The 26,357-nt window shown below is 45.2% G+C and overlaps 1 protein-coding gene across 4 annotated transcripts in view; it reads left to right on the forward strand.

The window, feature by feature from the left end:
• UBE2F (ubiquitin conjugating enzyme E2 F (putative)) overlaps positions 1 to 26,357 on the forward strand; it is a 1,125,427-nt gene that overhangs the window by 638,198 nt on the left and 460,872 nt on the right. For all 4 annotated transcript variants that reach the window (XM_085645042.1, XM_085645043.1, XM_085645041.1 and 1 more), the window contains one exon: positions 21,363 to 21,420. In XM_085645042.1, coding sequence (XP_085501168.1) covers positions 21,363 to 21,420 — 58 coding nt within the window. The remainder of the gene's footprint in view (positions 1 to 21,362; positions 21,421 to 26,357) is intronic.

Below are 26,357 nucleotides of genomic sequence, written 5' to 3' on the forward strand. Positions count from 1 at the left end.
CTGCTCTTAAAACCTCAACAATAGGCGGCCATGTGGGGTGGGCACCCACTATTAAATATAAAAATAAGCGGGGTGGGCTCCCGCGAAACCGGCATCATGGGGGAATCCCTCCGCTGGGGATTCCCTCTCTCGTCGTGCAGCGCCGTGCTGCGGCGTTCCAGCGCTTCTATGGTGCCACATGAAGCTATATAGCGCTCCCAGGGTGCTAGAAGCCAGGGAAAGAGAGAAAGCTCCCCCCAGGCGCTTGGACAGCAACCTTAATGTCCTGGAGACCTCAGGGGGGCAATGTAGGGCCCAGGGGCCAGCACACAGGGCCCTCCAGCTAGGAGGCAGCCCCCATGGTGGTCCCTCCTGGGCCCCCCCAGCAGCAAGCCCCCTCCTGTTAGGATCCAAAGCAGAACCAGGCGCTAGAAACAAAGTCCTTGAAGTCCATCAGGCATCCAGGGGCTGGGCAGGGCCCAGGGAGGCAAGCCTTCCCCTGGGCCCCAGCAGCAGCACGCCCCTGGCAGATTCAAGTCAGAACAAGAACATTTTACATGGGGTCACAGCCCCTTTTTTATACACCAAATCCTTTGTTCTCAAAGGTGCAGGGAAGGGGCGAACCAGATGCAACTGGTTCTTGAGCACTTTGTTTTGCTCAGCCCCTCTCCCTATTCACAGAACAGGCCAGGGTCATCAGTCGCACCACAGGGGGCGGAGCCAGCATTGTGTGGGGAAAGCCCAGCCCTATTCAGGTCCCAGGTATACTCCTCCCACTCATCAACCTGCAGAGCTCTCCACTCACCACTGGGGCAGACCCACCCTGACTCCCGGAGCCAGGCTCACCAGCCAATCACACGCCAGGCAGTCACTGCACATTTATGCCAGTGTCTAGAAGTGGCACTTCTACACTAGCTACATGGATGCCGCACACATCATTGCGCTGCATTCACTCTCACGAGTTTACACATATCAAACTCGACCCTGCACTCCCCACGCATCAGGAACTAGCACGGTCACTCCGATCCCTCATGCATTCCCATGGGAGGGCAGGTCAGTCTCATTCAACCACACAGAGCGCACGCGCTTTCCACTGGGACACAGTGTGAAAGCGCCTAGAAGCCTAAAACCACTAGTACAACACAGGAAAAAGGCTAGGATACTGCAAAAAGTTCTAGGGGTGAACTTGCCAGAAGGGCCAAGTCCAACAATGGCCGACCCAATAGTAGCCCGGAACACTGGATCCTCTAACGTGTCGGGACCAAGTTGCGACGTGGGGATGGCGGGGCAATCCCGCAGCCAATGCAAGATTGTTAACAGGGGGTTATGCTCAGACGATGTCCAAGCTAAATATTCACTATGAACCATCACCCCGTGGACATCTGGGGCGCGAAGGATCTAGTCCAGCTGAACATGTAGGTTGTGTAATGATGAGAAGTAAGAATAGTCCCTGTCAGCCGGGTGGTACACCCTCCAGGCATCGGTCAGCCCCCACTGTTGCGCCAGTCCCGCCGCACCATAGCCAGCCGATGTACCGGGGAATCTGCGAGAGGGGGATAAGAGCGATCAAGGGAGACATCAGTGATGCAATTAAAGTCGCCACCCAGGAGCACCGAGCTAGTCAACAAGGTAGCCAGTTTCCCAGAAAGGTGCGCAAAAAAGGAAGCCTGATCCGCGTTCGGAGCATTGATACTCCCTAGAACAATGTCCCTGCCATCTAGTTGTCCTGTCACCACCACATAGCGACCATCAGGGTCAATTACCTGTCCAGTACTCTGAAACGGTACCCCCGCCCGAATCCAAACCAACGCGCCCAGTGCATATGCAGAGTATGTGATTTTGTTGCTTATACTATCAGCAGGTTTTCATGTTGGAATTTAATTAGTTGAATTAATTTATCTGCAACTGTTTAGAAGATCTTTGGAATAGCTTTTCAATCAGTATTCATTACCATATGTAGTTGCACTGTAATCGTAAATTCTGCTCATGCAACCTCTGCCTACTTGTCTATTTGTGTGCATAGCAAAACAATGGAATTTGTTTTATACTGCAATGGAAACTCCCTTCTCCCACATTCTCGCAAGACAATGGCCTATTTACGCACCACTCTAGGAACTTTACCCAAACGGAATGTTATATTATGTGTATTTGTAGAGCATGCCGTTTCCAGCAAGGGTATCCTGGCGCTGAGCAGGTGTGCCTAGCCCTGCCTATGGTAGGTGGGTTAATTGAAAAGCCAGGTCTTCAGCTTCTTGCAGAATTTAAGAAGAGCTCTTCTTATGTGGAGTTGTTCCACGCTTTAGGGCCAATTTAAGAGAACGCCAGTCCTCGTGATCTGGTTCTGACTATGTGTGGGATTTGTGGAGTTCTGTGGAGTTGTCTGGGTGGTTGGTGGAAAGAGATGCGACTATTCAGCAGGGTGGGGCATACGTTGTGTAGTGCCTTGAATGTGAGTTTGAGGTGTTTGAATTTGGCACGTTTGTTTGTCTGCAACCAGTATAGTTCCTTGAGGTGTAGTGTGATGAGTTTTGTGGGAGCTTGAGGGTGAGTCTGGCTGATGGTCTGGATGGTTTGTTCTCTTCTAGTGAGTTATTTGGTGTTTTCCATAGTCCAACATGTTGGTGATTATGGTGTGAATAACAGTTTTTCTAGTGTTGCTTGATAGCCATTTGAAAATCTTCCTCAGCATCTTCAGGGTGTGGAAGCAGGATGCATTGACTTGTGCAGTCATGTCCAGTTTACCGTCTATTTATTTAGAGGTTCCTGTCGGGGGTTCAGTGTGTGCATCAGAGACACCAGTTGGAGTCCTATGATGAGGTGTTCCAGCCGAAGATAAATTCTGTCTTGTTGGTGATGAGCTTGACGTTTGGCTTTCATCCAGTTAGCGACTTCAGTACTTGTTTCTTGTATTGGGATTCTTGACTTAAAGAGAGTGTGAGTTGTATATCGTATGCATAGGAGATGGCGTGTGTGTGGATTACGCTGGCCAAAAGAGATCATTTATGCATTCAAGAGGGTGGTGCTGATCGATGGACCTTGAGGCACTCCGTATATGAATTTGTGTGCTTCTGAGGAATAAGGTGCCAGGCTGATGGCTTGTGTTCTGTCTGTTAAGAAGGAGCATATCCAGCGGAGAGAGTGGGTCCTTGGATGTCTGTTTTGTCTGGAAGCCTGATGAGGATGTGTAGTGCTATAGGTACTCCAATGTATTGGGACCATGTGATGACCTTTGACTACCATTGTTTTAATTGACTTTCCTTCTGATTTCTTTTGTGTCTCCTTAAAGCTGCAGAGTGAGAGTGTTTCACAGAGTAGAACAGCCTTGCCAGAAACAGAACGTGTAGGATGTGCGTTTGAAAGCATGAGAGAGAGAAAGGTTTGGAATGCACTTCTCTGTCTTGGAGTGTAGTGTTATAGGCAGCGGTGCCAAAATGTGCATCATGTTGTACATTGGGAAATGAAGTGTGGTGCTATGGGCAGTGGTGCACAAAGGTGCAGTATGTTGTACCTTGGGATGTTGATGAAGTTTTTACTATTGGCTTTGACATGCCCTCAGGCAGTCTTGAATTCTGACTCATGAGTTTTGCACACACACGCAGGCCTCCAGGTTACTCACATTATTTGGGTTATTCATGTTCAAGATTGTTTTTTGTACTTCTAGAGATGTTTTCTACTTTTGCATGCTTCACTAAGATAAGGAGCTGGAACGCGTGGGAGCGCAGGAGAATACGTTAGAACTCCTTTGCCTTTGCAATGCTTGCATGGAGCCCGGCTAACTCCAGTAAGTTTCCGTGGTACAGAAGAGGTCTTCTCTGCAACTTCTAGTGCATTGAGATTATAAAACTGTGGTTTCTTGACTTGGAAAGTGTGATTTTGACCTTAGGGACGTCTGCGTCTGCTCAGTGTGGCAGTACCCGTCTTGCGGAGTCTCTTGACCCAAGGGATGTGAATCCCCCCAGTCTTGTGTGGATAAAGATGAAGTTATTGCAGTCAGTGAGGTATTTTCTCTGATTATTGGCATTGTGATGTGTGTGTGTGTCTGTGTGCACATTCAGGTCTTCAGTGGTTATAATCATCTGATGTATTGTGTATATATTTTATATCTTTTCATGCTTTCCTTTGACAGGGTTTATTCCCTGTGTCTGATTACTTGCATTTAACAGTGCCTATTTCGTGCAGTGGACGTCCAGTATTCTAATTATCTGCTTGTATTTTATCCCATGCATCTAACAGTTGGATGATTGATGGAGGGTGGGGATGTGGGGGTAGTGTGTGTGTGTGTGTGTGTGTGTGTGTGTATCACACACACAAATGTACTGGTCGTTGTCAGTAGGTAGCCATAGTTAGGATCTTGTTTACCTAGGAAAAGCATATTTTGACTTGCCTAAAACTTTAGTGTCGTTTCACCAATCTACATGAAATTTTGCCAAAAATGTGTCATGGTGGGTACTATTGAGTGGGAAAGTTTGAGGGCGATCCGTGCAGTGGGGACCGAGAATTTGGGGCACAAAAAAGGTTGCCTTTGTAATGTTAATTCCCATAGGAACCACGAGCCAAAGCTACAGCCCCGAACTGCTGAACGGAATTACACCAAATTCGGCAGGGAGGTAGATGTTGGTTCAAGGAAGTGCCTTTTGCCTATTTGGTGTAAATCGGTTCAGTAGTTTTTGAGAAATGTAATTTTAAATTATAGTGATATCTCTGGCCGCGGAGTCTTCGTGTACAAAGAGAGCTTGTGTTGGGAAATGCAATGCTTTGATTGGCTGCCAAAACTTCAACCAGGAAGTGTTGGCAGCCATCTTGGGACTCTGCTTTAAGCCAAGTCCCCCCCAAAAAAGTGAAAATGAAGAAAAGGGGGCAGGGTAGAAATACCCTGACGACCAAGCCATGGTCATGGGATCCCCCTGGGAACCGGCCTTGGCATTAAACCATTTAAAAAAAAATAAATTTAATCAATTTGCCACAATTTTGTGTTAATCGAGAATTTGCTGCAATTTTACTCCAAACAAGCAAGCATGGGCTCCCACGCTTGCTTTAAAATAACCCCTGGTGGGCCAGCTCCTGGGCGCATTTGCAAATTATACGAGTGAGCACACAGGGGCCTCCCCCTTCTAGGGCTTATGAAAGCACAGTGACCGCCTTCTCCCCTGGGCACTTCTGATAATAAATGTGGGTGGGTCCACTAGACCCGCCCGCAGCCCAGGGGACCGCCACAACCCCAGGGCTTTTTTGAATTGTGGAAGGGGGGCTTCAAGGAACCCCAGGGATCGCCACCTTCCCGGGGAAAATTCAAACAATATGGGGGTCCTTGCGGACCCCCTGCCCTGGTGACCACCACCTCCCTGGAGCTAATTAAAATTTTGGTGGTGGGGCTTCACGGACCCCGCCGGCCCCAGAGACCAACACCTCCATGGGGCAAATGTGATAGCAGGAGGGGTGCCGCCCGACCCCCTCCATGAGCCCTTGATGGCCCTGGGGACTGGCACCCCCCAGGTCCGGCTCCTGCAATGTCCTGTGGTGCCTACCCCCAGGACACTGCTGTTTGCTATGGGATGGCAACAAGTGCTCCGGTTTGAACTAGCAAGAGCATTTTGCTCTTGCTTACTCAAAGCGGAGCACACTTTGCTTTTTACACCCAGGGAGCTGCTTGTTAGCAGCTTCCTGGGTGTAAAAAGCAATACCGATGTCCACAGGAGGTGGGAGCCGGCTGGGACCGCGGGGCCTTTAGGCTCCTCCCGCGGTCCCCCTACGAAGAGGCCCGGCTCCGGGGTATGGGGTCCCCTGGGGGCCGGGTGGCACTCAGCCCCCTCCCTTTTAAAAAAAAAAAAATGCCCATGCCCCGGGGGCAGAATATGGCCCAGGAGGGTGGGGCCACTCGGCCCCCCTCCTTTACAAACAAAAATATGTTTTTAATGGAAATGGCCAGGCCCCAGAGGATGGAGACCCTGGGGCTGAAATCGGCCTGCTTTTTTTTTTTTTTTTTTTTTTATTACCCATTTAAAAATGGGTCAGGTCCCGGGGTCCAAAAGGGTCAAGGGAAGTGGGGCTGCGTGGCCCCCTTCCTAAAAAATAAAAAGCCGGCAACTCGCCTGAGGCCCGCCCCCTTTCTTTACTACTCTGCTTCCTGGCACACTGCTGATAGGGAGTTGAAGTCCCCTTCGCTGCTGAGCGGCCAGCTAGCCCTCCTGTTAACTCCAGTAAGCTCCACACAGGGCTGCTTTATTGGAGGTGTGGCCATGCTTCGCAGAAAGATAATAAAGACTATTACAAGAGTGCTAAAAATAAAGTCAATAACAGTTACAGGAAACAGCGTAGTGTATTAATCATAAACAAATCGTCATAGAAAACACATCATCTCAATTTTGTCATTCAGTCCACAAGGCATAAGTGTTTTAAGAAAACGTATCCAAAATGTCTTTGTGACAGTTGCCTAATGGCATCAACATGTTCTGATTCCAACACCCTCTCCAAAATTGTAAAGCGCAATTGTGGTATGGTGTGCTTCATTTCCCCCCAATGTACTGCTAAGCAAGACTTAATGTTAGCTGTTCTAATCATACTTTTGCGTTCGGTTATGCAAACTTTAATTTTCCTAGTTGTACGTCCTACATATACCAGCCCGCAAGGGCATTTTATGGCATATATAACCATGCTCGTATTACAATCTGCAGTATGTTTGAGTGTGATTCTTTTGCCTGTATGCGGGTGTGTGAAGCTATCACCAACTATAACATTCCCACAATGACAACAATTGTAACATTTGCGCATACCCTGATTGCCTTTATCGGAGTGTGTCACACCCCCTTTCTTCAAGATTTCCTTAATGTTGTGTGACCTGGAATATGCAAAAATAGGTCTTGCCATAAACACTTGTTTGAAATCTTGTTCCTGCTCTATGATCTCCTATCGTTTTTCGATACTCCGTTTTATTGCAGGTGCTGAAGTCGACAACTTCAGCACACAAACTTCCCTTTTTGATGGTGTCTTTACTGATTATTTTTAGTAAATCAGTGCGCTGTAACTTCAAAGCTTTTCATTTAGCTGCCTCTAGTTCAGAGTTCGGAAACCCTCTTTGACTATACTGAAGCGATAAGTTCTCAATACCTTTTATGCCTTGTGTCTTGTCAGAACATATTCTCCTGACCCTAATAAATTGTGACAGTGGTAGATGATTTTTCAAAGTGGGTGCATGAAAACTGTTATAGTGTAATGCGCTATTTCTATCTGTAGGTTTTTTGTACACCTTAGCTGCCAGGTTCTCTCCTTTTCGTTCAATTAAGATGTCTAAATAGTTGATCACTGTTGTACTCCTAGAATGTGTAAATTTAATGTGAAGATGACAATTATTCAATGCTCCTAAAGCACTCTCTAGTTGATGTTGTAAGCCTCTCCATACAATCAAAATATCATCAATGTATCGTAGATACATTAAAAGGTGATCTGTCCAAGTTATATTGTTCAAAATATGCGCGTTTTCAAATCTGGCCATAAAAATGTTAGCATACGTGGGTGCCCCCGTAAAACCCATAGAAGTTCCTGTTTTTTGAAGAAAAAATTGGTCTTTCCACATAAAATAGCTATGGTAAAGACAAAAATGCAAAAGTTCTAACAGGAAGATATTTAATGTCTCCTCATACTCATGTTTTAACAAAATCCATTCCACCGCTTCAATTCAATGTTTTACAGGCAGCATATATTTTTTGCGGGCATTCAGCTTCATTTCAGGCACAGGTGTGCGTTATTAGACGCATGAATTATAGTTTTGGCGGCACGGGTTCGGTGTCAAACTTAGATGTTTGATTACACTTCACGCAGTGATTTTTAACACAGGGTGATTATGATTCACTTGAGGAGTGTCTAATATGCGATGCTTGTTTGAAGAGCACGACAAACAACAATAGCACAAAGAGTGGTGTTGGGATTGTTAGGGTTTATCCCACACTCCGAATTGTCCTGAGATTTTTGAGACATGATTGAAATGTTGTTATTCAGAATTAGTTGTGGTAAAATACATTTTTGCATTACTTTTAGTATTCCCCTGATGAAGGTATTTTACCGAAATGCATTGGGAGATGTAAATACCTCAAGAACTCTATTTGTGTATTGAAGAACATGACCGAATGAAAATATACAAGCAACAACAAGAAAATAAGCAAGAATAAAATTGTTTTATATGCTTTTACATTTTTTACACGTTTCGGTTATGTCACTTATGATGAGGTTGCTTTTTGTATATTGATATGGCACTATTGATATACGTGGTGAAAGCATTGTTAATCATATTAATATTAATAATGATATAAGTTTGAGTACATTACATTGCACCGCGAGGGCAAGTGAACAGTGCGTCTCACACACGAACGGGTTCTGTTTGTGGTTTGTTAGAGAATTATTGTTATACCTGACAGGGGCTAGTCAGGAAAAGAGGACAGCACCTTTTTACAACTGTTGAGGACTGATAAAAACTGTTGTAATTGAGAGAGTGCAGGTTATCAACTGTTATAGCTGAGGGTTATTATTACCACTTGGGGTTTCTCTGACCTGTTCGAGGCCAGAGTAACTCCAAGATAGACAAAGACTTCAGTTTGCTAAAGGGGCTAGTCACCCAACTTCACACTGCCGTTAAAGGACTTGTGTTGATTAAACAATATACATTTTGTTTTAGCTGTATTGATGACAAGACCCCGGATCCTACAGAATTCCTCGAAGTGGAGTAGCGCACGCTGTAACCTGCTCGGGTTTAAAAAAATAAATAAAAGCATATCATCTGCAAAACATTAAAATGGGGATTTTTGATCCAGCCAGGGTCGGAAACACCAGTGGGACTACTAGCAAGAAATAGGGAGGTGCTGTTTAGAAATAAAAAGAACAATGTGGGGGCAAGAGTGAACCCTTGGCATACCCATTTTGTTATAGGAAACCGGTTTGTGAGTCACCATGGGCACCCCATCGCACTTGTGCAAAGCTGTCATCATGGGTCCAGATTATCAAGGAAAGCAGGACCCTGGGCATACTCTGTTTGCACTAGACAAACCACAGTTTCTTGCACAAGACCAAGATAAAGGCATACTTAGGGTCGCAAAACGCAGCATCCCTGCTTCCCTTGCCGATGACTACCGTACGCCAGTAAAGACTCTGAAATCTAAAGACTTGGTCAGTAATGCTGACTCATTCACGGAACCCTGAGTGGAGGGGAGAGATGATTTCATTTTTGAAAATCCATACCTTATATTGGTTAATTCTAGGCATGCCACAATTTTTTTAATTGAGTTAATGAAACTAATTGGCCTATATTTTTCAGACAAAGATTTATCGTCTTTTTTAACACGGGAATTACCTCAGCACCCCTCCAGGAATCCAGTATCAGAGCACCGTGTACTATGGCATTAGCTAGCAAAATGTAATTTGACCAATTAGCTCTAACGTTCAGGGATAAATTGGTTGGTATACGATCTGGGCTAGGTGCTCTGCCCCTTGTGACTGCTGTCGAGAGCAACTTTGACGTCTAACTGAAAAGTCAATTCAGTCGAAGTAAGGGGGGATTATGTCCTTCTGATCATGTTGGTCTTCCTCCTCCGAATATAAGTGGGCAAAGTGGTCGTCCATATGGGGTGATGTAATTTTGGGGAGCCACAGGGTACCCCTCTCTGCTCCATTTTACTAAATGCCAAAAGGTCAGAGTCTTTGGCAGAGCATGTCCTTTTAAGTTCCTGCCATCAGTTGTCCTATTTTCTTTTCACCTTGGCTTGGGTAGATTTATATAATTTCCTGGCTTGGTGAATACCTGCTGGGACTTAGGCTTTTATGCCAGCTGCAAGAGACTTGCATGCCTATCTACATTTCTTGCGAAACTAGTTCAACTGCACGGGAGGGTGTCTACGATTTGCATTGGAAGGGACAAGAAGACAGGTTTTTGTTTTCGCCAACAACTTATTATGCAAATCTATCATTGTCTCTTGTGCCTCTGATTCGAGAGCATACACTCATCTCCGCTAGTGTAGAAGATGCATCTTGTTTTATGGTGGGCAATATGTCCGGGCTATCCACTACCATGGATTATTTAACATGAAAGGATCATGTGTCTTGTTAAGGTCAAGAAAGTGGGGTTGACTACCCTTTAAACACTAATTGGTCTCAGATTGAGACACAATGGGTTGTGGTCACACTCCACTCTGTCAGTAATAGTCCTACCAACGAAAAGGGACTGCAGCTTCAAATCAAATTAAAAAGAAATTGTCAATACGGCTGGAGTGATAGCCATTGTTGTGTGTGTTATCCCCGCACCTGTCTGAATATGATCTTCCATTAACTTCCCTAATGCCCCTCTCAAAGGATTAGGCTCGCTCTCACTGCATGAAATGGTCTTAGACATAACTGTATGTGGGGGGGGGGGGGACACCTAAATAAGTAATTGGTGATAGATTTGGACTTTTTTCCATCTTTGATTTCCATCCCCACTCCCACTCTCCCCTGCTGCCGCCCAGGAGTAGGGTTTTTTGGGGGGAATTTCCTTCTTTGAGGGGCGCTTCTGGGATGAAGGTTTCTGGTTTGTAACATTCGAGGTCTCATTTGACTAGGTATAAGCGGAGCCAATGAGCCGTTCTACCTCTTCTAAGTAATTTATTTAATCTAAAGTGCTTGTGTCTGAGATTCCTGAATTTAGTTTCCTGAATTTGTAAATTGTTTAGCTATGCCCTGGGCCTGATCCAGAGCCTTCCATTTCCCCATAATGCCAAAATAAGGCCCCTCTTCCCCGTCCAAACTCAACACAATGTTTGGAAACAGCAATGATGCAACAAAACAATGTGTCCTTGTCTTCAAACTGACATGATCTAGCACATATGTCTTTAAGGCGTGATGGAGAATGGTGGCAATTGTCCTGGCACAAATTACATGCGCGAACATAGGAATGTTTTAATCTCGATGCAACATCGAAACAATGCCTTAGATTTTCATATGAGCATCATGCCACATTGACCGTTTAATATTTCTGCTGCACACAGTGAAGCAAGTAATGTTTATTTTCAAATTATGCTGTTCTCGTAGACTCTCTAGCTTGAGGTCACTAATGTTCCATTTTTCAAGGTTCTTCTGCCTGAACACAGTATTGTATTCATTCACAATAGTTCCCTGTTTTGTAACTAGTTTGTTTTAACTCCAGATGAAATTAGCATAGCGGAAGTTGAATCAATATTCATGTAGTGGGATAGTGCTTGGATGGTAAGGCTGTATGACACTCTTTAATTCAATGTTCTGATTTGTTGAGAAGGTATTTCTTTTGCTCACACCATGATGAATCAGCACTTTACATTTATTCTATTAGATTTCCTATATCAACACTCTCATTTCACAGTGAGCCAGATCAATTTCTAATGCTACTAGGGATGCTGTCTGATTTCTTACTGATTCTGCTGCTCATTTGTAAGTTTACAGAATAATAGGCAAAATCAAAGCTAGACATTGTTCTGTTACTGGAAGCCTTCCTTGCTATGAACCTGCACTTTACAAATTCCGTATTGTACCTATTAACTTTTTGTAAAAAATCCTTGTAAATTTTCTAATTCTGCCCTAGAACTCAGCGAGCCTCTCCTTATTTTGAAAGTATTTTTGATATGCTAATTTGCTTATCTTGTGACATATTGCATCATTGTTGGGACGGAAAACTCCCTTGCATGGTGACGGACATGTGCCTCATCTACAACAATGTTAGGATCCCTGGTACAGATTTTTGTTGTCATGGGCAACACAGATCATGCATGTGTACCATGGCACAGACCTGTCTCAAGGACTGTGGTTTTGTTGGACCAGGAAGGGTGCTGTAAGTGCTACCAACATAGTGGTGAAAGGCTACTGCCTTTGCCAGGAGTTAAGTAGCATGATCGCAGTGGTTGCAGTGTGCGATCCGAACCCCAGTAATGCACATACACAATATTTTAATCACCGCCATATTTTCTTCCAACAGCTTGACTCCAGCACAATTGATCTGGCAAAAATATTACCCACCCTCTTTAACTTTATGCCCAAAATATTAGCACAGTTAATAAAATTGTGACTGAGAGCACTCTATAGTTGAGTTCTAGATCGATGAAAAGTTAGTTTTGTTGCAGAAATCTCAAACTATGCATTACAGAATATGTCATTGTGAGAAGTTGGCCTGGCATATGCTGGTCACTAGTTCTAGTGGCCACCTTGCACCAGTCCAATTCGACTCTTGGTAGATAGGTTTAAAGACAACCTTTTAAAAGAAAGCTATCCTAGTGGTAGCTGTGGAGAGCAGCCTTCAGGCTAAGTCTCTGAGGAATGTAAAGCAGCTTGTTTTACCTTATAATCTCTTGAATTACCAAATGAAAGGACACCACACAGGTATATATATGAAATATATATGTATTTATTACTAAATATACTCTACTAATCTCTTTATGAGATTAGTCCCAGGTAAACATTCAAAAGATCAACATTTCTCAATAAATTAAGCACATAAATCACTGTAGCCCTAGGGGCGTACCAGACCATATACTAAGTAAATGGTATAACAAATTCGACAAGCAAAATGAAGAGGCCTAGGGCCTTGGGAATCGCTGGGGCTTCACTGCTGTAGTGTGTTCAGGTAAGTAACCAGCCCACAGGAGGCGCGTGCAGTGTCTAAACACGCACGCGAGTTTCTCATAGACTTCAATGCAAAAATGTCGCGATTTGTATTTTAAAGTTCTAGGGCACTTCTGAGTGGACAACAAGCACACAACTTACAGGGTAAGTATTTCGATAGCCAATGCACACTTGGGCACCGTAATGCCAGAGTTACCTCACCCAGGGAGTCCGGGTGCACAGGTGTCCTTTGGTGTCGGGTTGCGATGCTGATTTCAATGGGAATCGAGGTGTTCTTGCTGCTTGTGTCGTCGAGAGAGGTGTCCGTTCGGTTCCAACGATGGATTGGAGTTGCAGGCGACCTAGAAATTGAGGGGACAGAGTTCAGAGTCACTTTCCAGTGACCGGTGGCCTTCAGGATAGATGACCACAACTGTCGCGTCGCTTTCGTCGCTGATGGTGTTTTGTCTCTTCGCCCACGTCGTCCAGGAGGGATCGATGACGATCAGCAGCTGGAGTTGGAGGGTCCCACGACGTCTGCAGCTGTTGGCGGTGTCGGTACTCAGATTGGAGCCAACAAACCTTGGCAACTGCAAGTCTCGGGTAGAGTGAAGATTGTGGATGGCTCAGACCAGCAAGGTCCGAGGGACTTACCCAGCGAGGGTAAGTGAGGGTAGGCCCAGAGCAACCAGGCCAGCCCTTGGAATAGTTGAGGATGTCTTCAGGAGGGCTACTAGCCAACGGGCAAGCAACCGCAAAGACGCCTTTGCAGGAAAACTTCAGCAACAGCCCACGGTCACTCGGGACGGGGTAGGCCGCTGATCTTTGGTTCAGTACCTGCTCGGGACTTGGACATTAAGTGGTCCAAAGCACAGGTTTGTAGTTCGTCGTTCAGGGCTTGCACTCGAAATCAGTGCACGGTTCCCTGGTATTGTCGTTCCTCGTCACTCGTGGGGTCCAGATGCCACAGCTTCGCTGGGGACTCAAAATGGCCGTAGAGAGGTCAGGAAATCGACTTCAGGGGACGCAGGGACTTCGGGCTCCGGCGGGAGCGGTAAAGTTTGCAACCGTTGTTCAGTCCTTAAGGTACCTGCAAAGCAGGGGAGCCACTCCTTGGCTCCAAGGAAGATCCTTCGGTCTTCTAAAGGTAGTAGAACGTTGAAGGGACCGGATTCTTCTTCGTAGAGCGTCGTCCAGGTGTAATCTGAATTGCATTGGCAATATTTGGTATCTTATACTGTAAAGATGGGAGGGACTAGCTCTATGGCCACTCCTCTAGGAGGGCCAGGGTAGGGGTGGTTACACCCACTTCCCTTTGTCCAGTTTCGCGCCAGGACAGGGGCAGAGGCCCCTGAACCGGTTTGAGCTGGCATATGCACAGAGGAGCCTACTGCTCCCCCAGTGCAGGACTTCAAAGGCACTCTAAGAGTGCACCCACCCAGCTCCAATACACTAAATCCTGTCTGGAAGGTTGTGACACCTCCCTGTGACAGGAAACCCTTTGTTGAGCTCCCTCCACTGCGAGTTTCGGTCAGCAGCAGGAGGGCAGCCCGGTGTCTGTGCTGGTGGCATCCATTTTGTGAGGCCAGGGCTTTAGAAGATTTCTACCGTTTGGTACAGTGGGTACATGTCGTCCCCTCTAGTAGGGTGGGATCATACGCCCACACCAGTTACTGGTGTGGGGGTATGATTCCAAAACGTTTGACAACAAACACGACATGTTTTGATGCAGTCATTCCAAAGTTAGCATTAACCGGGAGGTTATAATGCACTTAAGAGTATATGGTTTAACCGCATCCACAAACAGCAGCAGAGAATAGGCTCTGCCAGCTGCAGAGGGGTCCTGCTCAGGCAGAAGCACCCCCTCACATAGTAAACCACGCACCCTGCCCTTGGGATTGATAGGGCCTACCATAGGGGTAACTGATAGGTTCATATGTGTGTGTATGGTGAGATCTAGAAACCTATACCTCAGTGAGGAGTGCTAACACTACCTCACACAGGCTGCAGTAGCAGGCCTGTGGTGTCAGATTGAGAATGCTTCCCAGGGGTGGCATAATACATGCTGCAGCCCCTGGTAGGCCTGTGAAATACTAATGCCCTAGGTACCCAAGGTACCATATACTAGGGGCTCACAAGGTACCACAGTATCCAATCACTAGTGCATCTAATATGCACACCAATCATTTTAGGGAGTAAGCAGATAGGCTGGGGTCCTGAATAGCAGGATCCCAGCCAGACTAGTCAAAAACCACTCAAACACCAGGAAAAAAAGTGGGGGCAACCATATAGTCAGATTCCACCTTCCTACAGTCATAAAGGCTCTGATTCTGAGTACAAAATCAGAAATGAATATTCTAATTCCCATTAGGGAATAAAACCACAAGAGAAAGGAAAAATGTCCTTAAAGAAACAGAAGTGATCAGACCCATGGGCAAAGTGGAAAGTTTCTAGCTCATGCCCCAGACCAAGTGTTTTTATACACAATTTACGCGTAAGTAATGAGCAAAAACTGCAAATTCAGCATAACAAGACTAGCGGTAACACATTGGACAAATCAAAATGATGATCATCACACAAACATTCATAACACTAACCCATTTCTAAGGTACAAAAAAATCTTCCATTAGCTTTCACAGCAACTACGCAGTCCATGGGTGCACAACATAATAAGAAACATTTTCAAACCATGACTTATACACTAGTATGTTAGCAAGCCTGTATCAGAACCACCACCAGCAGAAGTGCCCTTCAGAAAGATGCATTTGGAACTGAAAGAAAAGTTCAATTCACAATACATGCTCTGAGGAAAATAAATTGTCAGTGTCCTGTGCTCTGCGAAGACTGAGGGAGAGAAGACTCTCAGGAGAACACTGATTGGGAGCAGGAACAAAATGAGCAAAACCACATAATCTGCATCTAATGTATTAAAATTGTGTCTCTTTAAAGTGCAGGCACTTTTCTACAGAGAGGCAAAATAGTTTCAACTACACGTCATTAATGATTCAATTAAGACCATAGTCATTCTATAATTTATTAGTATTCAAAAATAATTTGTTACCCTAAATTGCATTTTAGAAAGGGCTTAAACAGCTGAATACTGTGTAGTGAACAGGCCTTTTTACGTGTGTCACTGGATTGCGCCCTACAGGCTCGCTCATGTAAAGTTTCAGTTCTGTGTGCTTTACTCACACTTAACCTACTACAAGTTATCATGTAGCGTTATGCAGCTCATTTGTGTTGTATGCATGTGCTGGGTGTATGTGTGCCTGTGAATGGTACAATACATGGAAGACTCTGGGTTCCATTTTGGGAGACCCAGGGCTGACTGAAGGAGCATGAGGTAGTAGATGATTTGTCAGACACATTGTGGATTGCTGCATTCTTGTGATGTGGGTGCGATACACTGGAGGAAGAAGTGCCAAGCCCTTTAGTATACTTCATTCAGGGAGATGTCACTGATCAGAGAATCGTATAGAGTAGGACTGCGATACTCTTTTGATGCATGTATCAATGTGACTGACATCCCGGTGTGAAACTTTAGTAACTCTTATGGCCTGTGCTGTGAGGCCATCAGATTTGAATTTGCTCCTGCTGTGACAAACTGCTTTCTGGATGAAGGGCAGGGCAGAGGAGTGGGCCCTTCAAAAGGAAGCAGACCCGGTATACAAACACTCAGATTCTTAATTACATTTGATGTCTGGAAATGGACTATAAAAAGGAGCTCTCAATGCCCCCTTATTTCTTAACTGACAAGCAGCCAGTTGGGCTGTGTATGGAGAACAACCTCTGTAAGACTTCTGCTTGTGACCAGGGCTGGAATCTAAGGCCTACCAGCTGGGTGAAGGGAAATCCAAGACCACTTGGCCTGGAGCACCAGTGCCTTCCTGCTTGCTAAGACCATTGTACCCTGTGGGAATGAGGAGAGGGCTGAACAGAGCGAGGTCCAGTGGAGGAACCTGTCGACTGTATCCCTGTAGCAATGTGTGAGACTGCTGCTGCACCGATCTGATTGTCTTCCTTGAGCAAGTTTGTCTGCGACCCCATATGCAAGGGCTAGCATGAAGTTAGCAATGGTCATTGTCACTGCCGTGCTGATCGGGCCTTAGCCCATTTGCAGAGGAAAATCGGCTAGCCCGTATGCCAGGTGGGGCTGCCCTGAAGAGTACTGTTGTGCCGATTCAGCCATCGCCCCTTGTACAGAGTAAAGTTGGGGACCCCATATGCTAGGTGGGGCAATTGAAAAGAACAAGGACTTTCTCCTCGTTTCAGTCATTGTTGTGTGGAGAGGCCGCCGCGGTGACCCGTGTGGGCCTGAACCCCGAAACCAAACCATAGCAATCTACCCCCACCTGTGGGAAGGATATGGGGAACTTACTGACTCACCGGAGGAAGCACCCTGGGTGCCTTGGCTCGTATCCGCAAGTGCTACTCGCCAATAGAAGCTGCTACCTCTCCTCATGGAGACTTCGATTGCGCTGTCTTTGCCGGCACAGGTAAGACTGATCTTGCAGGTGTGAACTTGTTCTGCTATATAGTGCTTCGGGCGCTGGAACACTTTTGACTTTTATCAGCTGGAGTGGGACTCCTGAGACTAGGACTACTAGTGGGGCCTAACCTAAATGTCTCATGCCACTACCGCTGGGGCTCAGGGACCTGCCTACCGAACACTAGAGCCCTGACCTCGGGAGGGGGAGGAGGAGGCGTGGGGGGTGTATTGATGTGCATGCCATATTTTACTTTGTGATCGTATATAAATAATCCTTTTGTCATAAAAGAGAGGCTTTGACTTGATAATTACTTATTGCTTCTATTGAACGTATTTAGAGTTGTGAAACCCCCTGTATCTAGCTCTTCAGCTTCCCACCCCCAAAAGCCTTAGACTGCTCGACCCATGCAACTACTGAGACTGAAGTGCTGAAGGGGTACTAATGCCGGGGCCTGACCTACTATGGGTCGTGAGCAGCTGGGCTATCCGGATTAAATGACCTCAACCCCCACAGTTGGGCCCAGTAGCTCCTGCTTGCCCTGTGACCCTCAGTGGTTCTGACACTCATGAAATTGAGTTTTGACACCGTCCCGATCCATCCACACCAGGCGTGCTATTGCAATATCTTTTGAGGTGTAAACTTTTAGGAGTCAGTTGGAGCATCATTCTGAAATGCATAAATTGTAATTCAGTTCATCCAGGTTTTTCTCTCACTATAACTATGGAACCAACCCTGTATCAGAAGCATGTTACGTTTAGCGAAAACCTATCTAATGAGCCTTTGGCATGATATTCTCCCAGAGAAAGAACAAGGCGTTCTTAGGGTGGAGATATCGTTCATGAATACAATAATGAGCTCATTCTTTCAAAATCCTCCTTCCAGTTGCCAGGACTGAAAGCGAGGTAAAGCTTTACAAAACTGTGCAAGCATACATTACTTCTTGGCCTAGTTCTTCCATAAAATTTAGCTGACATATTTGAGGATAATGGATACTTCAAACCAACAATAAAATACATCTATTTGTTTCTACAATATATTGCTGCACTGCTCAGCATACATATAAAACAATACTATTTCAGACAGGTAGGTAACTTATTTCATCCTACTTGGTTTTCTTCTAACTGGGAGGTTGGGAATTGTAGAAAAAGCGACATTCTGTTTTAGTTCATAACTGAGGCAGTAAATCCTTTAAAATAATCATAGATAACCATTACCTGTGATTTGCCCCCAGCCTCCCCTCCCCCCCCCGTCCCAATTATCGCAGGTGGCAGTTGACAAACATGTGCTAAAGCACACTTTCTCTCGTTGCTCTTTATGCCTAATTTTTAACCTGTGACCTCTAAATATAGAAGAAACCGTTTTTTTTTTTTAAACTTTGTTTTTATTATTATTTATTATCGCTGTTTCCGTAATCACTGTGTGCATTACATTTATACGCGGTTGAATTTTTACACAAACAGCTAACACAGTTGTGGCTTTCCTCATTTACAGCATCATCAAATTTACGAGCTCCAGTTGCTGTCATTGCTTACAGATTTAAACAATGAGCAATTAACTAAAAACAGAAATAGAACTCTGAACAGTGTACCCCCCTGTCACCTGGAACATTTATAGTGAATCCATGTGTCGCTGCATGTCTTATGGCAGTGTCTCGCCATCTCCGCCCCAGCAGCCCGCCCAGCCGCGTCGCCTAGTCTTAACGTATACCTCGGCATCGCGCGCCTCCCAATATTCATTGCCTGCCACGCAAATTACATGTGGTGATGCTCGGGGGCTGTATAAATGTCCAACCACAGAGAGCAGGCTGAGTGCTGGGGAATAGGAGGGGGAGAGGGAGGGAGAGGGGAAAGGTGGGGTGGCAAGTGGAGGAAGTACGTCTAACATTTATGTTCAAAAGTCATCATGCTAGATGGCTGCGAGTCCCACGTCTATCTGCATGTTATATGGTAGCGGCTGTTGCTCAGCCGGAGTCTGCTGTAGGTATAGAAGAAATTCAGCTGCTGGTTTCTACATCTAGATTCATCACATTTGTCTAAGCGATCACCAACGTTTGAGCATTTAGAGGTGAAAGATATTTGCAATAGTTCAATTCAAGTGCTTAAGTCAGACTGTACTAGAGTGGTAAAACAGCCACGAATGAGAAGCTGTTGAATATGACTAGATCTGCCCTTTGCTAGAGTGGTTCTTAACCTGGACTTCTATGGACCCCACTTAATCATTACCGGAAGCCGGACATCCCTGCTGATTAATGATTGGTATCTGGGAAACCCACTGAGGTTTTACTTGAAGCCGGGAACCCCTACCAGAGCATTTTCAGGGATTAGAGCCACACAACAATATATAAATGATTAAACATTTTATTTAAATCACAAATAATAAAAAAAAAAATCACAATTTTAATTGGAAGGTTGGAGCTTTTTAGGTCTCGCCTGGCGACGCAGCGCATGCGTTGCTCGCCTTGGCGAGACCTATTGTCTGTTTCTCTGCTGAAAGGAGACAGGAGATGTGCACGCGTACGGACAGATGTGCACTCCGTACACATGCACATCTCCTGTCCCCGCGTAGGGCTGACGTTTGAACCAGCGCGCGCATGGCAAGCTTTTACTTTCACTCCCTCCCCCCGTCCTCCTAGTTAGTTTCACGTCTTTACATGCCTGCCTCGGTGCGTGTGCATGTGTCACTGAATCAGTGCTCCCCTCTGTTGCTGCGTGTCTGCGCCGGTCAGAGTGTGCATGTTAGGTGAGCACTCTCTCCCCCTCCATCCCCGCCTGCACTGCTGGTGCTCCTTCGGAGTCACGTGGCCTCGATACTGACGTCAGTGGCGGGGGATCGAGCCCTGCAATCTTTCTTTGGAAGGAGGGTATTGATGATGGGCGGGCTCCGGGCCGAGCACAGGGGAGAGGTAGGCAGGAGAGCTGTAGGGTAGAACTTGTGAATGGCTCGTCACAACCCAGATGTGGAAGGAAGAAGGTTATCTCAGTCTGAGGGAGAGGGTTCTGCATGGCGCTGGGCTTCGACCCTGGCACCCCTGTCACCCGAGAGGACAGTGACGTGGCCAGCCTGTTGAGGTGTGGGGTACAGCGGGGCCGGGGAGAGAACGTCACACTCAGTCTGTTTGCGTGCAGCTGTACTCCGCATGACAGTCACCTATGGATCTGATGAACAGACCCCGAGATTTCAGCAGGACTAGAGACCTCAGGCCAGCGGTTGGAGCCCAGGGCGCTAATAGTGCAGTGCTGCCAGGGGCCCTGCAGTGTGCAGCGCACCACCAACATGCAAACTATGCAGCATTGCCCAAGATTTGAGACTGCACTGTATCCATCGAGCTCAGCGTGTGCCCATGGGCGCTGGCTCTCCGAAATGCCAGTGGTAGCAGAAAGTGACATCATAGGACTTTTTAACCCGAATTTCAGGAGGTGACGCCACATGCCCTCAACCCTGATAACATCACACACTTTTTTTTTTTTGTCACTGAAGCCTAGTGTATGTATAATTCAAAGATAAAAATGTATTGATAAATCACTGAACAAGCATTTGCAATGCAATAGGTCTCGTATTTACGCGAGTTTGTGCTATTGACATTGCAAATAATCCCTTTTATTTTTGTTTTTGTTTTTGAAAGATAAATAAAAGGCAGTGTCATTTAAAATGCCAATAGCTTAAACTTGCGTAAATGCAAGACCTATTGCATTGCAAATGCTTGTTTAACTTCAGTTAAGGGAAACCATTGTCCTTACTATATTCTGTTTGAGGCACTTGCACTGTCCCGAATCAATCTGAGGATGCCTATTTAATTGTAAGCCTCCGATTTAAAATTATTTCACGTTTATAGACTTATTTAAACATTTTTATTTGACCTTTGTTCTTTATTTAATTACTTTTATTAATCTGTTAGTGGTAAGTTTGGCAGACCCCAACGTGGGGTCTGTAGAACCAAAGGTTACGAACGCCTGATCTAGTAGATATCATTTTATTTTGAGTAAACGCCTTCACTCTTGATTAAAGCATTTGGATTATGCTTTCTCAAAAATGTGTTTTCCATTTGTTTGCCACACTTGAAGTATTGTGTAGCATAGTGTCTGAAGATGGCGCAGGAGTGATTTAAACCTAGTGCTCCTGGGCAAGTGATTGTCCATAAGAAGTTGGACATTGGCTTAGTGTTGCATCTTAAGATTCCAGCACTCCACTTTAGATAGGCTTTCTGTGTTTGCATGTGCTAACATCGACCAAGTGCATTGCCCCAGAGTGAGTTTATCTCGCTGAGCCCTGCCAGCGCAATGTTAACACAGGTTGACTTGTCTTTTCCAGCTTGCTGCGAGAACATTCGATCGATGGCACTGGCTGGGCTCCAACTAGGACATTAAAGGTACTGTGAATTCATGTACATTGGGGGCATATTATTGTTCAGTTCATTATTTGTCCTATTTACCTCATCTGTAGGGTTTTCTGATTGGCTCAGAACTCGTTTTCTGTGGCATATCTGGGATTTTGAGTCCTGAAGAAGCAATGTGGATGTTGAAATGTCATTTCAAAGATAAAATGTCGTTGAAAATGTGCCTTTTTGTATAGTATTCAGGAAGCGCAAGTAGAGTGTTGCTCTGAAATGCCATTACTTTTTTCATGCATATGCTCAAGCTGAATACTGATCCGTGCCAAATAAAGGTCCTCATGGTACATATCCGTTGGCCTCTGAACCTGTAGAGAGAAGTCTGCATGTGCTGGTCTGAAGACTATAGTATGTCCAGGTTCTATATAATTTTTTGGCATCAATTTTCCTTATGTTGATTTGTTTAGTTATTTCATTGTAGTACAAGGCTAAATGGGGTTCTTTTTAGCAGCATATGTTAGAACCTTGCCAATCATTGGACTGTGACCAAGTTTTCAGGATCTGTCTTTCCAATGTTATTGACAATGTACTGGTAGGCATATTATGCTGCATGTGCTCAAATTTTGCTTGACCATGGGTGTGCATTTATTTTCTGAGTATTTTATTGCATTATTGATATTTGTGGATTGATCTACAGTAGAATACTTGTGCGGGTGTTGGATACAATTTAAGCTTTCTGGAGGCATTGACTTAAACAATGCAGCAACATTGCCTACATGTCCCCATTGAATGTCTGTTGCTCGGGTGGGGAGGGGTTTGTGTGTGTATTTCATGTGAAACTGTGCAGTACCCCTGTGCTACCACTGCAATGGCTCCAGCTCTACTGTGTATTTCACACACAACAAGGTGATGGATGGAATGCTTGAATTAATCTCAGCCACTGGCAATTGCTCGAGATGTATCCCAATCCATTGTTTTTTTTGCCCACCATGCCACCCCAGTTTGGACCCAGCCATATGCAAATCATCTTGACCTTGCTCCCCATGTGAAAGTCCTGCCAGACAGGGGCTCCTTGGACCAGAAACCAGTATCCTGGAACCGGTCTCGGGGGGGGGGGGGGGGGGGAATCATGCCTCAGCCATCCTAGCTTGAATCCAGTGGCACAGTTAACCCGGAGCCCACATCAGCATTCCGGTCATCTTTTTGTGTTGCTGCATTTCATGCCAGCATTTTTTTCCTACATTTTAGAATCAAAGTTGTTCTTATCTCTCAACGGTCTGTTTTCCACTAATGACTGATAATTTATCTCATGAGTTGTTCTACGTAGCCCTCCAGTGATGCCTCCATTTCTCCAGTTAAGTTCTAGAACTCCAATGGCATTGACTACATTCCTCCACAGCATCATCTATAAACCACTAGTTGTACGGTCCATATCAAGCAAGTGAATGTTTCTATCCCTCCAATTATATGATCTCTACCTATCCGTGGTGTTAATTTACCTACTTTTCACATTCCTCCATTGGTATAATTTGTATCATGCAATGATGTGGTCCAGATCCTTGTAGTGACATATTTGAAGTTGTTACTATTCTGGTGATGTTGGCTGTCCCTGTCCCTCACTGTCCCGTCTGTCACGTTGCTCGTATGTATGTGAACCCCCAATTGATGTGCTCCGTATATCTGTAGTGCTGTTGTATGTATCCCATCTGTGAAATTATCTGTATCTCGCTAGTGATTTTGCATACCCTTGCAATGCAGTTTTTGTCAATCTTTTTATTGCCATTTCAAAGATTAACAACTTGCGAGACTCAATACATTATTACAGTATTACTAGAAGGGGGGAAGGGGCAGGCATTCCTCCAATGCAGTTTTTGCATGTACTTTGAGACCTACCTTTCTTTGTATAACTCTTTTGTCATTGATGAACCTCCTCACATTCGGTCTATCCAGAGATGGCCATATATTTTAGATACCATGTTTTGAATTACTTCGATATGATTCTGTATTACACTGCTATTTTACAGGTCTCAAAACATTATTCATGACGCTTCTCGACTGTCTTCATTGTCTTTCCAATCTCCAATGATATTGACTAAATTCCTGTAGTGGCACGGTTTGTATCGTATGCCTGAAGTGATTGTGTCTATATCCCTGTAGTGATGTTGCCTATATCCCAATAGTAATGTTGCACACATCCTTTTAGTGCTGTCTGTACCTCTTCTGTGCAGTCACTAGCATTCCATTGATGGAAGGCATATGTCCATTCAGAGAGATTTGCTCGTATCCTCCTATGGCGTTCTCGCTATCCCTTCGATACAGTTTTTGTTTTTTCCATTAAAATTGTCCGTATTTCACAAGTGATGTCCATTTTCATCTAGTGGCAATCACAGTATCCATTGAGTCAAGCGCTAAATTGTTATTGACATCGTTTGCATCTCTTCAGTGATGTCATCCAATTCACACCAATGCCTTCATCTATATTCCTTCATTGATGTGGTGTATATGCCTCCAATGGTGAAGCCTGTATCCCTCTAGTAATATTGTTGTTATCCCTTTAGTGACATTGTACATCTTCCTCTTGTGTATTGACATTGTTTCGCAGCCAAAAAAGGTTTGCCTCATGGACCATTCATGTGACCTAATGTCAGAACTGCCGCCACCTAGGGGTGAGAAAAACATCCTTTTTTTTTTTTTGTGGCAATGTCATTCAGGCATTGCCATCAAACTAAAAGACATAGTCAAATCTATTGAATTCTGTTTGGTTCAGGCCTTCATGTGCTGTAGGCCAGGTCCCCTAACCTGTATGAACAACCCATCTCAAAGCCCAGGCTGGTGTATTGAGATGCAGTCACATATAAGGAAGGTGCTAAAGAAGGTGCAGAACATCTGCACCCTACCAGAAGCTATTTTATGATCATAGTCCAGGCTGATCATGCTCTTTATAATTGAAGCACAATCTTGAGAAAATGCAAACTTTGTCACAACAAGCTCTCTTCTGCTCTGTTGGCGTTATCCACTCCTCCTGTAAAGATTTTTCTCCAGATGGCTCTTTGAGTATTTAAATCCTGTCTGGAAGTTTGGGGTAAGCTTCATGTTAAAGAGCAACCTTCATAACCTTCATAACATTGGCAGCATAATAAATATGGAATGGAAAAGTAGCAGTTTTGGGTACCATAATGGTAAAATGTCATTCGCAACGAAAACACAGAAGTGAGTGCGTGACAGGACAGAACTGGACAGTAGTCACTCTGCAAAGAAACAGCCAATGTCGCAAGTCCATTTTCAGTTTTAGTAAAAGGCAATGGAAAGGGGGTTGTAGAGACCCAGCTCAGTGCCATAGTAATAACTGGTACCATTGATACCAGGCATGTCAGTGAAAATGACGAAAGGAAAAAGATGAAGGAAAAAAAGGTCTTATGAAGGGAGGGAGCTGAGGTGAAGAAGAGTATAGCTGCTACCCCTCATTGTTAGACCCGACTTCCTGGCCTCCAGGGCGCTCCGGGGTTACTGTGCTTCAATCGCATCCACTGGAGTGTTCCCCCCCTGGTGTCCTGGGGCCTTGGTACGAGTGGACCCAAACCTGGATAACCAAGTACTCCTCTCCAGCACTTGACTCTCTCAGGGTAGCGAGACAGAGCAGTCCAAGGCTTACTCAAGGAGGTGAGGTGGGGTTAGACATTCAGAATACAGTTCACACCGAACTACCATCTGATAAAATCAATATCTAGTCAGTGCTTTACTTTTTATAAATGAAAAGTATTTTAATACACACAAGAATTATACTACACATAAAACTAGAGTAAACAGTGAAAACCAGATGTCTACCTACAACCCTCTGGCCCAGAATTCTGACCATAATCGGTATTATATCACCTAGACGCTAAGCCCTATAAAAACACAGTTAACATGTAGCTGCACAATTAGCATTGCATCTTACAGACTATGTTGTACAGAGTTGCTCTCATTCGCTAGAGCCAAGATACTAATTATTGTATTGAAATTATATCGTTTCAGCATATGATGGGAAGTAAAATGTTCTTGATCAGCATAACTCACCACCCAAAGAAACAGAAGTGCCCTCCCATCCTAAGTGAGGCCAAAGCTCTAGTGGCGTCAGGGATCTGATCACAGGTGCCTGATGTCTTGGCACGTTTTACTGGAGTCCAACTAGTCCAGTAGCCACTGGCTAGCTGTAGGAGGGTAATGACTGGTCAGAGTGCCAGTTACACCCTGATACCCCCAGATATCGGAAAAAGAAAGGTGGGGTTCTGTTCCACCTGACTCTATTCCCCAGCTACCGCTTGTAACCGTAGGTACCACACAGGCTCCTACAGCACAGGGGAGAGGTCTGGGCAAAGCGATCTCCCCTTCAAGGACTGGAAATCAGGTTTCACTGTCTCCCTCTGTCCCTGTTTGTTCTGCAAGCTTCCTTATCTTGAGCAGCGCCTTCAATTTCCTTGTTCAAAGTGCCAACTCTGCAAGCCTCACAGGAACAGCTAGTTCTCTGATCGATGCTGCTGATGCACCTGCTCCCTGTCAAACTGGCACATTTCTTTGCAGCATAATCTATCAGTCATGAAGAAAACTTCCTCAAGTTTCAGACTGGGTGAGCACGCTCCTTATCTTGCCTACATACCGTGGGTCGCGGATGGCTTCCTTGGACGTACCTGGTGTGAGCCACCTCTTCAGAATCCTAGGCTAGTCTAACTTTTGATTGATAGATGGATTCAATCGCTACTTTTAAACCCTGGGTGCCCCTCCAATCACAAGGCACATTTATCGCATTCCACTGCATGTCCAAAGCATGCAAAGGATGGTCTACTGTCTTCCCTTGTACCAGCTCGGGCTATTCCCAAAGGAATTGTATTTAACTCCATACCTGGGGCAGCCTGACCATCTCCCAACTGAAAGGTTTCCTCCTAGCAGTGTAAAGGCAGCTATACACCGATAAGAACGAGTGTCTATCCCCAGCCCAC

This window comes from Triturus cristatus, chromosome 3_1 (assembly GCF_964204655.1).
Source record: "Triturus cristatus chromosome 3_1, aTriCri1.1, whole genome shotgun sequence".
Lineage (NCBI taxonomy): Eukaryota > Metazoa > Chordata > Amphibia > Caudata > Salamandridae > Triturus > Triturus cristatus.